Source organism: Lagopus leucura, unplaced genomic scaffold (genome assembly GCF_019238085.1).
Source record: "Lagopus leucura isolate 7727_CA_CO unplaced genomic scaffold, USGS_WTPT01 Super-Scaffold_100004, whole genome shotgun sequence".
Taxonomy (NCBI): Eukaryota; Metazoa; Chordata; class Aves; order Galliformes; family Phasianidae; genus Lagopus; species Lagopus leucura.
In genome coordinates, this window is record NW_024962264.1 from 59,748,911 (window position 1) to 59,765,209 (window position 16,299).

Sequence of the window (16,299 nt, forward strand, 5' to 3'; positions counted from 1 at the left end):
TTTCCCAAAGGGCTAGGGACTGCTGGATCTGAGCTGCAGGTTTTGCTCTGTCTCAGTGTAAATGCTAACTTTTTAAGAGTGTTTGAAAGTAAAAAAATAGCTATCCAATGCTGTACATGCTGAATGCAGTAGTAAAGGGGAGTGCAAGAGGAGAATGTGCTCCTGCACGTAGGGATGTGCAGGATGATGAGTTTGCTTCTCTCAGAGCAGTTTGTCTGATGCTTTGTATTGGAGCTCAGTATGTTCATGACAAGCTTTTTCTTCTAGGAATTAGAAATACAGCTGTCTTTAATGTGTACCAGTAGTATTTTCCTCAGGGGAAAAAAAAAATAAAAAATCAACCCAGCCCATAGTTTTTAAAGGATGTGCAGCAAAACAGAAACGCCAGCACACTTAAATGCACTGCATCTTCCTTTTCTCTCAAGCATAGATTTTTATGGTACAATATATATTACACAGAGGTATTTATGTCTCTGAATGGAGGATTTCCATTACTTTCAGTTGAAGTATAGGGATCAAAAGCTTATTCTACTCTGTACTTACTGACAGATAGAGCACTGTGCGATGAGTTTGTGCTCTGATTTTTGGTTTTTATTTGTTGAAAAACAGTGATTTTGCAAAAAATATATTTAATTATCTGATTAAATAGCCGAAGACCTCATGTGAAAAATACGTCCCGCTGTAGCTAGATTTGATACAAGATCACAGGCTCACTAATAACCATCATATGACTTGTATGTTTCTGAGGCAGGAGTCTGACTCCCGCATCTCTGCCACTCTTGCAAGGTCCTACTTTGCAACTAGTTCTACTGAACACGGATGATGTCAGTGACTTCCCGTTACAGACGAGCACTGAAAATAGTTGCTGTCTTCCTACCTGTCTCCAAACATAATGAGAAAAATAAACCCGCAGTATATGTTTCCCCACTGCTGTTATGAGCGTCCTTGCCTTTTCTGCCACCTTTGCTAAAGTTTTACCTTCAGGATGACCTTGTCTGCCCAGTGGTGTTTTATTTGGCTGTGTATCAGGACTTTTTGTTGTTCTCTCTGGCTTAGATAATTTTCTCCTAAAACTTCACAGTTGGATTTAGATGCTGGGCATGACTCTATCTATCACAATTTTCTGCTCTTGAGAAATGCCATCCTCTGATTCATACTCCCTGAGGAAAATAATCAATTCTGACATCTTTTCCATTAGAAGTGCTACCATCTTTTCCATTTTGTTAGATAAGTGTTTTTACTTCTGGCAAATGATGGTAAGATGTACTTTTGTATGGTAATAGAAATAAATTAATACAGCATCTTTCACCCTGAATCCAGTCCCCAGATCCATTACTAAGAATCTAACCTGACATTTTTTTACTTGTGCAGGATTTTCATTTTCTCCCTTTGGTGGGGAGATTGTTTGGCTTTGATTTTGAATAAAAAGTCCAGTGTAAAATCTGCATAAAAGCAGAGATAAGATAATTCTGAAGTGAGAAGATAACAACTAGAAGACTTTACAGCAGTATTGGAGGAGACTTTTGCATTTAAAACCTCTAGAATAAATTCAAAAAGGAATCAAATATTTTACTTATTTTGAAATAACCTCTTTCTGCAGGGTAATATCCCAGTTCCACTGAAATTGGGCTGGGGATTTCCTTCTATATTTTTTATTTGAATTGGGGTTACAAATGATAACAAAATTAGAAAGATTATCTGGGGAAGATATTAAGAAACACAGTAATGATGTGTGAGAGACTTCACATTCTCCACCATGGTGATGGGACATTACCTGACTTGAAAAGGACTTTTGTTTAAATTCTCTTCTGTCCTAACTTATCCAAAACTAAGTTCTCTGGAAAGCTTTAGTGAAGGAAGGAATAGGGGAATGTGAATGTGTTTACCTCACGTTCTTCAGAACGTGATCTTCAGATCTTCAGAACGTTTTGTATATCATTTAAAACAGAGCAAAAGCAAATGCAAACTTGTCAAATTCTTTTTAGAAAACTGAATTTTCATCTGCCAGTCAACATTCATCAAAATCATTCATCCAAATCCCTCACAGTATTCAAAATATGTGCACTCAAATGCCAAGGAAAACATATTTTATTCCATTGTACTGTGCAGTAGACCTACTTAAGTGTTTTAGGAATTCAAAACAGTAAACTATGAGGAAATTTTAGGGAAACCTTTCTCTGTAATAATTATACTCTAAGTAGAGCTACTTAATATATTTAGGAGTTTTAAGTAATAAAGAATACATAAATTTAAAAATTGAATAAAATTGTTTTCTAAATGAAGAACTCAAATTCACCATTTATTGCTAAATGAAAAAGTAAGATTTGATAAGAAAGCTTCTTAACTAATAGATGTATATTAAATTCATCAAAATAGCGCTTGTTCTAATAGGCTTTATTTTGTTCTAAATTATTTAAGAGCAAAATTTACTGAAATGCAATGCTACACTTCACAATATATTTGGGAAAAAAAAACCTTCTTAATAACACTGTATTGAGTAATGGCTCAACTTAGTGGAAAAAAGAATAATTTTATGTGTTTGAAATATTGATGTTCCTCTTCAAAGGAAGTAGTTCATATAAAGAAATTTTCAAATGTGTTTAAATGACTTCTAATTACAGTTTAGCTTCTGGGACTATTTATACTGAGACTGCAGAGTAAATCCAGCAGGGACAGTAACTGTGGTACTTCAGACCATGGTCCCTTTTATTAAGAGTTTACATAAAATGACTTCTTTTCTTTGTGTTAGGTAGAATCAAATCCTTCTTTACAGGCCATTGTGTACATATATAATATATAATTCTTGAAGGGATTTTTTTCCTTGAGGTCTTGTGTAGAGTAGCAATTTAAGATGCTACTGTGAACTTATTGACATCTCTTAACTTCTTCTTGTGCTTTGTGTTCTTGAAGTCAGTTGTTGCATTCCTGTTGACTTCCTAAATGATAATAGGGGAAATAAAATAGGTTAAACTTAATCAAAACAAGGTGGATATTATTTAACAGGGTTTAGATATTAGGCAGAACCATCTGGATTTTTGAAGCTGTCAATTTTGCCTAGGTACATTGATACTGACATGAACAATCAAAATTACATGTAGTTTATGGAGCTTATTGTTGTGCCATATGTGCCTACACATTTTCTTGTTGTCTTTGAGTATCCTTCCAGGTGGAGGTTACACCTTTGCAACATGTGCTCTTCACTGCTAAATTTCTCATATTGTACCCCTTAAAAAAGGCAGCTAACGGGTTAATAAAGCCTGAGTAGGTAGGAGAGTAGCTGATTTCCCAAGGTGAATTATAGGTTTTAGTTGCAACCATATGATTTCTTGTTTGAATGAAGTTTTAAGAAGCATTGCTTGGTGATGAAATCGTTCTGCTCTCTGCGTAATAAAAAGCATACCTCAGTGTCCATAGGTGGAAGAAACACAGCAAGACAATGGTGACCTTGATTTCAGTCTAACTTAACGTATCACCTAACTCAGGATTGCAGATAACAATTTAGTGTCAAGTCTCAGCTGGTATTATTTTTGTCACCTTTGTGCACACAGGTGTTAGCAGTGCAAGTCTATGCACTGTAGCATGACTACAAGCCTGTGGTCTTGGAGTCCAGACCATGAAACAGCATCTACCTTCTCTGTCTGCTAAAAAGAACCCCTTCAAGTGAAGCTTTATTTTTCAATTTCCTTTTCATGAAGTTGACATACAAAATTCAGAAGCAGTGGAATGTGATGCTTTTGATATCTTGCTACAGCCCATATTTGGGGCACTTTGAGGACAGACCTGGAGATACATTTAAATAGCAGGAGCTGAAAGAGTATGAATCTGTGTCCTGAAAGAATCTTTTATCACTGTATTTTTTTAAAAGGGGAGGTGAGAAAAAGTGTGGCACAGGGACTCTTTCATTCAGAAAGTGTCTTTAGGTCAGTTTGGGAACCTGTCACTAAGTGAGTGACTGTAGCTATGTAGCTCTAACTTCACTTTCACGAAGACAGTTCTCGTTTAGTTTCTAGATTTGGCAAGTAGGAATAATGAGGTAGTCATTAGAAAAATTGTCCACCAAAAAAAGTCATTCTAACATTTTACTTGACTGTAGTTATGCCTTCAACTCCATTTTGCTATATTTTGCTCTAAGAATAAAGGACCACTACTTTGCCAACCATAACCTATTTATTCTGCTTATAAGTTGAAGTCCAAATGAATAATTTCCTGTCTGGAATAAAAGAGATCTGGTTTTCAGGTATGTGAGTAGAAAAAGAAAATTCTTAGCTAGAGAATTAATTATAAAATGTTATAAAATTCTACAGGTGAATTTGATCTTTAAGATGATATCAGAGAGCTGGTTGTTCTAAAGCTATTATTTATAATGTCACATGTTTCTCCTTGAATCAGTCCATTTTCTCACAGTCCACCTTGTATTTACTTCTGCATAAGGCATCAGGCTAGGTATTAAATCTGTATTTTTTTCCAAACAGCTTACATGCAAAAAGATTTTTCTTGGACAGAGTTTTACCAAATAGATGGAAAAAATATTGGAGATTGTTCACCAAATATCATGGAGCCATTAAGCTTCTGGAAAAAATGGAAACATGCTCATCCTGCTCCTCCCCATTACTTCTTAGAACATAGGCATTCATTTCCTTTTTTTTTTCCCCAAAGGAGCTGGTACCAAGATGTTTTGGCATAAAAGAATGATTGGCAATTATTATTTTTTGGAGGCAGGAAACAATGAGTAAACGTATTTTGGTTCAGTTTCAACTAAATGTTTCCTTTGGTCATTTTTCACTTTGGCAGCCCAACTAGGGGAAAAAAAATACACAACAAAAACCTCTTCAGTACTTTGGCATACACAACTGCATATGCTTGCAGTTTAAAGCACTTTTAAGTGTCTGAGCATGTTTTGATGGTTGAACTGGGTGATCTTGAAGGTCTTTTCCAACCTTGGTGATTCTGTGATTCTGTTTTAGTATGTTGTGTATACAAGTATGTTGTGTATACAAGTTTAGTATGTTGTGTATACAAGCACTGTTTATAAGCAGTTATAAGCAGTTGCATTATGCAGGCAGGTATCTATTGTTGCACATGGAAGCATTCATCATTTCTGTAGCTGTAATTTAGGAAGGCCACTGAAAATGTGACCTCTGTTGTTTTGGGAAATTAGAAAAATATGCTAAATTATAATCTTGATGTATAACAGACAGCAACTTGAACGTGACATAACTTTCATCCATTTATATTAGTATGATTCCCTTGACTTAAATAGTTTTTCTTGATTTTACAGTGCTGTAAAGGAGGTGAAGACAACTGATGGAATGAAAGCAAGTCTTTAAAAATTCATTTGTCATTTTCTTTTTAAAGTCAATAGGTTTTAAATAGCATTGTAGACATAATCGTGGCTAACCTACTTTTCCAGCCCATATCCCCATGAATGTCTTTCATTAATAATCTCATCATTTCTGTGAGTTAGGAATATAAGTGTTGGCAGTGTTTACACTAGAGATAAAGTGCATCCTCCCAGTGCCACACCCTAATCACTTTACTCTCTCAAGATTTATTTAGGCATCCTGTCATTGGGAGGTTATTTGTCTTGCTCTCTGTTGAGAGATACTGTAATAATATGAATAATAAACTACAATAGGCAAAAGAGAAAGAAAAAAAGATTTTCACCTTCATTTGTTGTTTCAGTTTTATTGTCTCAGTATGTAGTAAAGATCAGGCTGCCCAGAGAGGTTGTGGATGTCCTGTCATTGGAGGTGTTCAAGGCCACTTTGGATGGGGCCCCTTGGGCAGCCTGGTCTACTATTAAATGGGGAAGTTGGTTGGCCCTGCCTGTGGTGAGGCGGTTGGAGATTCATGATCCTTGAGTTTCTTTCCAGCCTGGTCCATTCTGTGGTTCTGTGATCTAAATGAAGCCAAGGAATTGACCGTAAACTGACAGGGAATTTCTCACCTTTCATGTAAAGGACAGCTGAGAAAATCGCTGCTGTTGTAGTGTTAATGGCCTCTGTTGTCAGAGACAGCAGTTGTTTGTTCTAATATGTTGTACTACCGGAAAGGAAGCCTGCTCATGGGGAATAAAATCTAAATACCATTTTTCAGCATAATTGTGGCTACTTTGATTTAAATGAATACTTTCCAAGAGACAGAGTGAAAGTTATTAAAATAGTTATGCAGCAGCTCTGAGAGTCTTCTTTCCTTTCCCAGCTTGGTCACATATTCAGTGTTTGATTTTGAGGTTTAGAGCCACAAAGAATTTCTGGTACATGCCTTTTTTCAAATATTTTGACATCTTACTTTGGTGCTGCTTAGAAGAATGGATTAAGATCTGTTATCTATGACAGCCCCGTTGGGATGACCTGAAGTACAGGTGTTATGTATGGGCACTTGGCTGACCCTGGTTGAAATCCTGGCTTTTATTCTGTTGAGAGTTTTATAAATTTAAAGGCTCTTCCAAAACATGACAAGTACTGTGCAACATCCAGCTGGCATGTGAAGCTAGCAGAGGGTGTCAGCAGGGCAATACAGGGCTACAGAGGTAAATTCTGCTGTTTCAAACATCACAGTCGATGACAAAGTCATATAGAGGAGAGCAAAAGCCAACACAGCACTTGGGAGATTAAAGCCGCATGTCTAGAATGAAAGAAGCATCTGATTTCAAACAAAAGTAGCTATGCATCACACAGTTGTCATCACTAGTCTTCAATATGACCGCAAAACTTGGACAATTTTACGTGCTGTGTTAAACATCTGAATAAATTCCACATGTGGTGTCTTAATGGCTTTCATGTTACAGGTACAGCAGGGTTGCTTCCTCGACTCTGAGGTCGCAGATATTTTTTTTTAATGTTTTTATTTTTTTTAAGTTATTCAGCAGTAAAACTGTTGCAGGTTCAGCTACACTGCTCCTAGTATCTGGTAGATGTGAACATTAGGCTCTTCAAAGCCATCTTGTCTGTCCAGAGTAGCAGAGCAGGGCTACGTTGGTAAATCAATGTAACGTGATAAAAAGTTGCTCAGGGCATATCTTAATTTATATGACATTAGATTCATAATAAATTCCATCTGTTCTGGCAAAGAATGTAAAAGGCTATGAACAAAATCCTGAAGAGCACAGCCAAAAAGTGAAAGCAAACATGGTGGATATAACAAGCTGCCTGTGACATCCGAGATGAGCTGCACTGTGAAAACTGGGATCATTTTTAATGAATGAAGCCATGAAAGCTGATAAGTCTCTGGGAGATTCCATTACAAGAGCCATCATAGTTTTGGTCAGGTATCTAACTAGTGACACAGTCAGCAGGCAGTGAAGCTAATACTGTTCATGTAAACTAAAAACATCTATTGAAGAGATGCCTTTTCCTGTTGAACTGAAACGTGAATTTATTGGAAGAGATTATCATTGCATATAATTTCCATTAAATTATCTCTCCCTGATTGTGAGCTTTATCAGGAACAGAAATAAACGTCAATCCTCCAGCAAATAGTTTAAATGAGTTAGCTTAAAAACTGCATTAATCTGTCTTAGCTATCAAGTGATGCAATCAAATTTTAAGATGATGTGCTCATAAATGAAGTAGGAACAAATGTAAAAAGTTATTATGGCGACTGGAACACTGGTGTTAAAATTATAGATTCCAAATAGTTGGAAAAAAAAAAAAAAAAGAATTTCTAAGGTAATTGGAATTTCTTTCAAAAATTATGTATCAGCATCATTTTTCATAGTTTCAATAGAATTGATTTGATAGCCTTCTAATGAAATAAAATTAATGAAGAAGAATGTTTTAATAGCATATCACAGAATCATAGAAGCATAGAATGCCCTAGGTTGGAAAGGACCTCAAAGATCATCTAGTTTCAACCTCCCTGCCATAGACAGGGTTACCAACCACTAGACCAGGCTGCTTAGAGCAGCTTATGAACTAATGTCATCCTGCTACTTATCTTCTGATCATTGCTACACGGTACCATCTTTTTCCATACATGTGAATTAACTGGACATGAATATTTTGCACCTGAGCAATATGATTGCTGTTATGTATGGCTTCAGCATTCATATTTTTCTCCAATCCATTGAATTCTACATTAAAAAAAAAAAAATAGGCTTTCTTTTTTACTTTGTAAAGGATTTTTTGTTGTTATTTGGCATTACATCTGAATGGGCTCTTCTGATGTGTCTGCAAAACCCTGTCCTCAGTAAGGCATCAAGTGTTGTAGCAGCAATAGCATTAGTAATTGTGAGGCCATGTTTCAAACATTTTACAAATCTGAGTGCACACTAGTTGCTGAATTCCTTTGGAAATGTGTCCCAGGATTTCCTAAGCTGTGTGGTTGCATTTTTGTACAGTTTGTGGTTATGCTGATAGGACACCTTGAATCTCAGATACTTTACTTAACCTAGAGAGTGGTTGAAACAGTGGTACAGTTACTGTGTTATGTTAAATCATGTTTACTGGTATGTAGAATCACAAGACCTATCATGCAAATCATTTTTTCTATGAGACCAAATACAGATTATATATAACATCAGTATCCTTCTTCGGGAGCATTCTTAATTTCTTTAGTAATTTCCATGAATTTTATAAAATCAGAGGACGTGTGGCACTAGTCAATATCGCCAGATTCTATGTATCTCTAATGCCTATGTTTCACTAATATCTCAGTCCTGTGAGAGAGGATAAAACCTCAGTATCTCGTTCCATTACCACTGGAGAATTCTATAGCTGCATCTTTTAAGTCAGTGATTCTTATCCTTGTTCTTTTATGCCCCTATTTCATGTCTCTTTAATGACAACTCTACAATCTATAGAAAGAGTATTTGAAGACATTTTGTTGTACTGCTCATTTTTAACTTTTCCAGAAAAAAGTAATTCAAGGCAGTTACCCTGTAAATGAAGGAAATTACATTAGTTTGACATGATTTATTTATTTGTTTGTTTGTTTAATCTCTGGTGGCTCTTTCTTATCATTTTAATTATCTTCAAGGTACTTACAAGTGACTAGCTTAATAGTTTGTTTGGTATCTTTGTTGATATCAAAATGAGTTTTGTAACTCAGGATTTGTACTTATTTGGGAAAGTTGGAGGAGAGGTATGTGTGTTTTATTTTATATATAGGCAAAATATTCTTCTTATGGTTATCTAGAATCACCCTTGACCTCTCTGAGCTCATAAAGATGATTATTAATCATTCAGAGATTTTGTTTTCTACTTTCAAGAGAATTATGTGACTCTCTTCTGTACTGAATTCAACCAGCCATCTCCTTCCTTCCTTTTCCCTTGACTCATCTGTTTGAAGTAGCTAACATGAGTGAAGAAAATTTGATTCCTTCTATAGAAAATAATTTTCTTGAGTCAGGAGTGAGGCCTTGACAGAACCTGGATCTTTACACTTGAATGTGTTTAAATGAGTTAATAAAAGAAATGTGACCAATTTGTAAGGTTATCTGGTGCTTGAAGAAGGACTCAGGGAGGTAGGTAGTTGTGTAACTGCAAGGTGAAGTCTGCTTCGCTTTAAACAGTTGTATGGAGAAAAAAGAGTAAAATAATTTTTTTTTAAAAGCATCAGGTATTTAGAATGCAAAAGACACTTCATTTCTGTCAGCAAAGCCAGGCATATTGAAGCAGGCATTGTAAAAAAGCATAAGACCACCCAAGTAGTCACTTTATTGTATATATGACTACAAATGAATAAAAGCATATGGTGACAGCAGGTCTCAGGATTCAGCTGAACCAGAAAAAGGAAGCAAACCTGCAGATCTTGATGCAAGACAGTTGTCCTGACGGGAAGTAGGACCACACACCTGTGTGCACATGCAGCCAGTGGGCTGAGCTGTGCTTTTTCACTTCTGTGTACTGTTTTTACTTCTGAACCACAGAGACATTTAAAAGGAAAGAAGGTAGTTGGTGCAAGTTCTTTAGTCACAGAGCCTCACTTAAAAAAAAAAAAAAGAGTAAAAGAGTAAAACATGCAGACAAAACACCTGTGTGTCTGTTTAAATACGTACTCTACTGATAGTGAAGATCAATCTATAGATTATATCTGTATATCTATGCTGGGACTGAGAATCAAATGCACCAGGAAAAAAGGAAGAAATCCCTATGTTCTCTGCAAGTATTTTTCAACCTTTGTAGAGGAATTCAGAATTCTACATTCATTTAATAGGGAAGAGACTTAGTGCAATGATGTTGCTTCTGTGTTGCAGAGAATTCACTGTTTGTTTTTTTTTTTTTACTTCTACTTTACCCTAGTTCCACTTTGAACTTGGTATTCAGGACAAGAAAAATGAGTCTAAGTAGCAGAATATTTTTTTTGCAAAACTGCACCATTCCTGCTGTGTCTGGATTTGGACGAAACTGAGGACAAAAGGAATGAATTCGTTTGGAGAATGCTACTAAAACTTGGAAAATGAACTCTGTGCAGTATGATCTGTGCAGAAATTTTTGGCTTCAGAATCAACCTTAAATTCTTTGGCAAGTAAGCCACACAGGCCAGATACAAACCACAAATACATTTGACTTTTGCCAAAATAGAGTCTTTATCCTTTCTAATTTGTTGCTGGATGTAATACTTGCCCATTTGGTTTTGGAAATAAATATTCTGTCTTTGAAAATGTTGGCTGCTTTTGAAGTGAAACCTGTTTTTTAAAGCTGTAAGATTTCCTTTTTTGTTTTTTTCCACTTTTTTCTTTTTTTTTTTTTATTTTTCAAGAAGAGATTTACAGTTTGTGACTGGTTTTTGTTATAGTTTGGACTATCTGAAATGGAGACTCTATCCTCCAATACAATGTGTACATTTAGTGTATTCCTTAGAAATGAATGCAACTTCATAATACTGCTGTGAGTTTGAACAATAGCGATTTTGCCATCTAAAATCTGTGTAAGTTTAAACAAATACCAAAAAAAAAAAAAAAAAATTGCACCATAACCATAAGGAAATAGTGACATAGCTTCCTCAGTTCTGATCCTAATTTGGATCAAAATCAGAGAATGTTTCGTATGTATAACAAGATAACAGACAAAAATATTGGATTCCAAATTAGAAAAGCTAGTGTATGTCCATTTACGTTCTTGTATAATTTGCTGGAAAAAAAAAAAAAAAAAAGCTCTAATCCATGAGCTATGCTTTTTCACTGCAGAGTTCCACAGATAATGAAAAAAAAAAAGCACCAGTGACCTTTTAGTAGGGAACCATATCCATGAAAAGCAGAAGTCAGAATGGAAAATTGGAATCTCAGATGCGTGGTATTTCTTTCCTGTAAGATTTTACTTGTGATTCTTTTGTTCAGAGTCTTTGGACACATAAGTTACCGCTCGGACTGGGAACTGGTGAAGGTGGACTTCAGGCCATCCTTCCCCAGGGAATGCACTGATGATGACTATGAATCTTGGGAACTCACAAATCTACAGGTATTCACTGTATATGCCAGAACTTTTTCATATCTGAAAGAATCATTCACTATTGTGAGCAAGGAAAATGTTTTCTAACAGAATTTGGATGTCACCTTCCCAGCTCTATTCTCCTTTGGTTGATATTTTGCTGATTTTACAATTGTTAAAAGTTGGAAGGATGATTTTGTGTTCCCTTTAATTGTGCAAATTGTGTCCTGGGAAAGGCAGCAATATATCTAGTGGTCTTCCATAATAATAGGTGGTCCTACTGGATTATGATGCATATACCATAAACTAAGATCTCTAATATTGATTGAAGCAATTTCAAAATGCAGTTGTATGTACTGCCAACTTCCTGACCACATACTGCACTCATATAAATTGCTGTAAGTAAAGCCCATTCCAGATGTAATTTAGGATTTCAGTGGACTGATCATGTAATAGAGTCCAGTTGTTTGGGGCAGTACTATTTCTGTAGTTAATCTATTAAGGCTGTGCTAATCCCTCTTCTCTGGTCAATTCTAATTTTTGGAAGCTACGTTCTCTATGTAATGTATGATTAGAGACCAGTGTCTCTAATTCTTACATTAAATGGGATATGTCATGTTTAATTGTAGTCGTTCTAATTATTTTGTTTGTTTCATCCAGTATATTTGTTCTCTTGCTCTCTGCAGGTTTCCTTTTGGTACACAACTCTGTTGTTATTCCAGCTCTCCAACTCTCACTTGCTAGTTCTCACATAATTTGGAATTGCTTCTTGTTTGAAATCGTTGTGTATTTTGAGAGTAATATGCACATCTAAAGAGTGACATTATTTGGGTACACTGACATTTAAATGTCTTTCAGAAAATGGAAGCAACTAAAATATCTCTGACAGAGTACTTACAGCTGCTAAATTACCAGTGCAGTGTTAGCTTCAAGAGTGTATTAATACTACCTGTCTCTGTGTGCCTAGTGCTTCCTACTGACTGCCTACACGTGATGCGGTCATTTAGAGAGAAGTCCAGCCATAATAAGCCTGAGTTTTTAAGTACACATCTGTAGGCTTGTGCCTAGATTGTACACACATGGAACGTGGGTTAAATTGCACTAGAACTTCTGTGCACATCTTTGAATTTGTGTCCTGAGACATTGTATGTCAGAACTGTGTAATATCCCAGTAGTGGACGTGAGAGCTTTGTATAAGAGTCCAATTGAATTGAACGTGAAGTATTTTTTCTTCTTTGCTGAGTCTGTTTTCCTTCAGTCTCAGTCTTAAGTTAATTAATCACATTTTTATAGTCACATCATAGATAACTTGCTGTAAATTTCTCTAGAAATTGATGAGTTGAGACTTGATACCAGTGTCCAGTCTTGGCAAAAAGAAACCAGACTTTCTCCTGACAGTTTCAGATTGTGGCTTTGCGATGCAGGTTATGGCATGCAATAAATCTGGTGTTTTGATGTTTAGGGTGATCGTTGCATCATGGGTCAACAGAGGAGCTTTCGGAAGAGGAAGATTTCATCATGGTGCGTTAAAGGGAGAAGTTTCACTTCAGCTCTAACGTCCAAAGTCTGTGAATGTGCGAACTCTGATTTCTTATGGTGAGTCTGTGGATATTCAGATTCATCGTTAGTGAAATGTTATTTAGAGTTTGAGGAGTTTATTTTCCTCCTTTTGCACCACTCTTGCATGGCTGTGTGCAAACAACCAAGAAGCAGTGTGATAGTTTTGAATAACAGGTAGCTTATGAATTTGTTTTTGTCTGAAAGTGTTGCTGTGCTTTAAGTATTTGACTCACCTGTCTGAAGAAATTCCAATGTTTTTCTCTGTTGATCAAGACTTGAAAAACAACTGTTGGATTTATTAATGGGGCAATTAGACCCATTCTTTTTTAAGAAAAAATAAAAATTAAGAAAAATATGGAAGAAATGTGTTGGTCTGAGAGGCGAAGGATACCTTTTAAAAATCTAAGCTCCCAGGAAGGTTAACTTTGCAGAACTGGCAAAGTAATTATAACAATTTTTGCCCCACTGAAACTACACTTAGAACAGAAGTGGCTTCATGAAGCTGTGTATTCAGCTTACAGCAGATACTTTTAAAAATCTTTACTCTTAAAGAAGTAATCTCATCCACCCAAATTGGGTTGGTAAATAAGGTGGGGATAGTGACACACTTGGTGTTGATGTCTTCCAGTGATTACGGGTTTGAGCGCTCTGCACCTCTGAAGTCGCAGTCTAGCAAGTGCTTTGCTGACTTTTGGTTTAATCCAGAAGCACCTCCTGAAGACTGTGTGCTGGGGCAGGCATACACAAGCAGCAGTGGGTAAGTCAATCTTGGGTTTGACTGGCTTGCATGGGCTTCCGTAGTGGAGGAGAATGTTCTGACCAAGGACTACGAAAGTGGCTTTGGGGAAGTGTAAGCAGGGAAACTGGAAAAAAAAAATAATAGGAAAATGCAAGTGGTAAGCTGTTCTGGCTCAGACTTACAGCTCATGCAGAATCTTTCTACAGACTAATGTAAGAGCAATGTTACTTTACACGTTCGCAGCGGTTCAATAAACTAATTGATTTGAGAAGAGGGAGAGCTGTCTTGTTCCCAATAATTTTTCCTAACTGCTGGGACAGCTAATAAGCATTGCTATACTTTTGATAGTAAGGCCCATTCAAAGCCTTTTCTTTTAGCTCCCTGCATAAATCCAGTTAATTACTCAGAGGAGTAAGTAATGTCTCACAGAACTTTCCACTGTCTCTCTCTTCCACCAGTGTAAGGAGCTCTACAGAGAACGAATTATTCTCCTGGCCATATGGGATACTCAGAATCAAAGTAAAGCTTTAGTAACTGTAAACAATAGTGCATAGAGTACACACTACAATGCAGTCTGACGTCTGTGCTGAGAATAGCTTGCAGCTGGCATCTATTCTGGCTTATCATAACATCATCTCTGTTGGTTGTGGAGATGCAAACCAAATGATGAAATGTCAAATCTGGCAATAGAATCATAGTCTTTGTGTATATTTGCCTTACTGAGGAAAATGATGCCTTTCGGGTTGTGGCTGACAGCTGTGATACACAGAGTTTGAATTCATCAGAGTGAAATCTGACTCAAATTTTTAAGAATGTTTAAAAATAGCATACCTGATTGAAACTGATCTGTAAATAATTGCTGTACTTCCAAGTGTTTCTTTATTAGCTCTTCTTACACTCCTAGAAACATCAAATTATTTATGTTGAAAAAAGTTCATCAAGGTCATCGAGTTCAAGCTTTTATTACTATAATGTGAAATAAATGTTATATATTTTAAGAAATGCACAGATTTGAGAACAGTATATAAGTGATTGGTTCTGGGTTAATGCAGAAGTTGCTTGCTTTAATTTATTTCTGACCTTTGGAACTTGAACCAACCACATGTAAAGCAGTAGTAAAGTGGGATAGGATAGAAGCCTGAGTTTGGCAGTACATGTGAGCAGCAAAATCCTGAGCCAACACCCCTGGAGCACTGAAGGCTATTGAAAGCTTCATGATTGGGGAGGGAGGGCGGTGTTGAGAGAGAACAGCAGAATACCCAGCTCTAAGAGAACAGATCAGGCATATTTATGAATTTTAGAGGATAGACTCTTCCAATGCATGCAAGTGAAATCCTGATCATGCTCTAATCCCTCTAACAGATTTCACTCAATAGAAACAATGTCCGCAAGCAAAATTTTTTTGCATTTTGAGTTTATTTTGGTCATCTACAACATTTTCTGTTTATGAACCCAAGCAATATTCATTAGCCTACTGTCACGCTCACATTTGGTGCCTACTGCTTGCCTCCACCTCGCTCACTGCTTATTGTTTTTGCAGGTACAGGAAAGTTGTTTCTAATGTGTGTGAAGGTGGTGTAGACCTGCAGCAGAACTTAGCACAGCATTTGTGTCCATTGATTGCTCCCAAGGGACTTCAGATCAGCATCAGAGGAGAAAGCTTGGCTGTTAAGCCTGGGGAGGACATCACCTTCATTGTCAGACAAGAGCAGGTAGAAATTAACACTGTCTTTATGAAACTTTACTTGCTATTTTTAGAGTTCATCTCTCTCCTACCTGCTTTGCTGCTGAATTAGATTAATTTGTGCTTGAGACAAAGATGAATGGCTCTGTAAATACTGAAACTTATGCTTCCAAGAGAATCAGACAATCTTGTAAACTCAGTGAACCATGAATTTCTGTCCAGAGAAAGGAACTTGTCTCCTCAGCAGCATTTCAGTTATTATTCCTTAAAGGCTTCAACTTATTGGAGAATCAAAGGGACTAAATTAGCAGAGTCTCCTTGAACTGGAAATTTCACGTTGTATCAGAGAAGAACAGAAATGCTGAGAACCCTTGATATTCTGGTTTAAGTGCTTTTGAGAATCTGCCTTTCAGCCTTTCAGGAAGGAATTAGGCAAAGCTTTACAGAAATCAGCAAATACCACAGCATAAGAACATTTATAATGTATTAGTTATGTTGCCAAAGGATTTTTTTCTTTTTTCTTCTTCTTCTTTTTCCTGTTTATTGGAAGAGACAATACCCTGAGGCCCTGACCAAAGGCAAGGAGTAACTTACAGATGTGGTTATTTGCTCTGGGTATGGTTCTTAATGCTTGCATTTTAGTATTAGGTTCTAACTGTTGTGCTCCGGCTACAGAAGTGTTTCCTGACTAACGCCAACTATTTGCAAAAAATTGGAGTTGGCAAACCTATGTGACAGAAGTTGGGCACTTGGCATTTTATTTCTGTGAGAAAATCTAGGCAGAACACAGCTCTGCCTACTTCACCTCAAGTTCTTGTTCCAAAGGCTTGCAGAGTACTAGCGATGGTGTAGCAAGTTGTGCTTCCTTCTCTTTTCTCTAACTTGTTTTGAATGTTTGCTGTACAACTAGAGCATTTGATTGTAATTTGGAGTCTAACAGTTTT

General features: G+C 36.6%; 1 protein-coding gene across 3 annotated transcripts in view; it reads left to right on the forward strand.

Annotated features, from left to right (window-relative positions):
- The window catches only part of SORCS2 (sortilin related VPS10 domain containing receptor 2), a 522,402-nt gene that overhangs the window by 473,549 nt on the left and 32,554 nt on the right, over window positions 1–16,299 (forward strand). For all 3 annotated transcript variants that reach the window (XM_042871372.1, XM_042871371.1, XM_042871373.1), the window contains exons 15-18: window positions 11,282–11,402; window positions 12,835–12,968; window positions 13,561–13,689; window positions 15,212–15,383. In XM_042871372.1, the coding sequence (XP_042727306.1) occupies window positions 11,282–11,402; window positions 12,835–12,968; window positions 13,561–13,689; window positions 15,212–15,383 (556 nt within the window). The remainder of the gene's footprint in view (window positions 1–11,281; window positions 11,403–12,834; window positions 12,969–13,560; window positions 13,690–15,211; window positions 15,384–16,299) is intronic.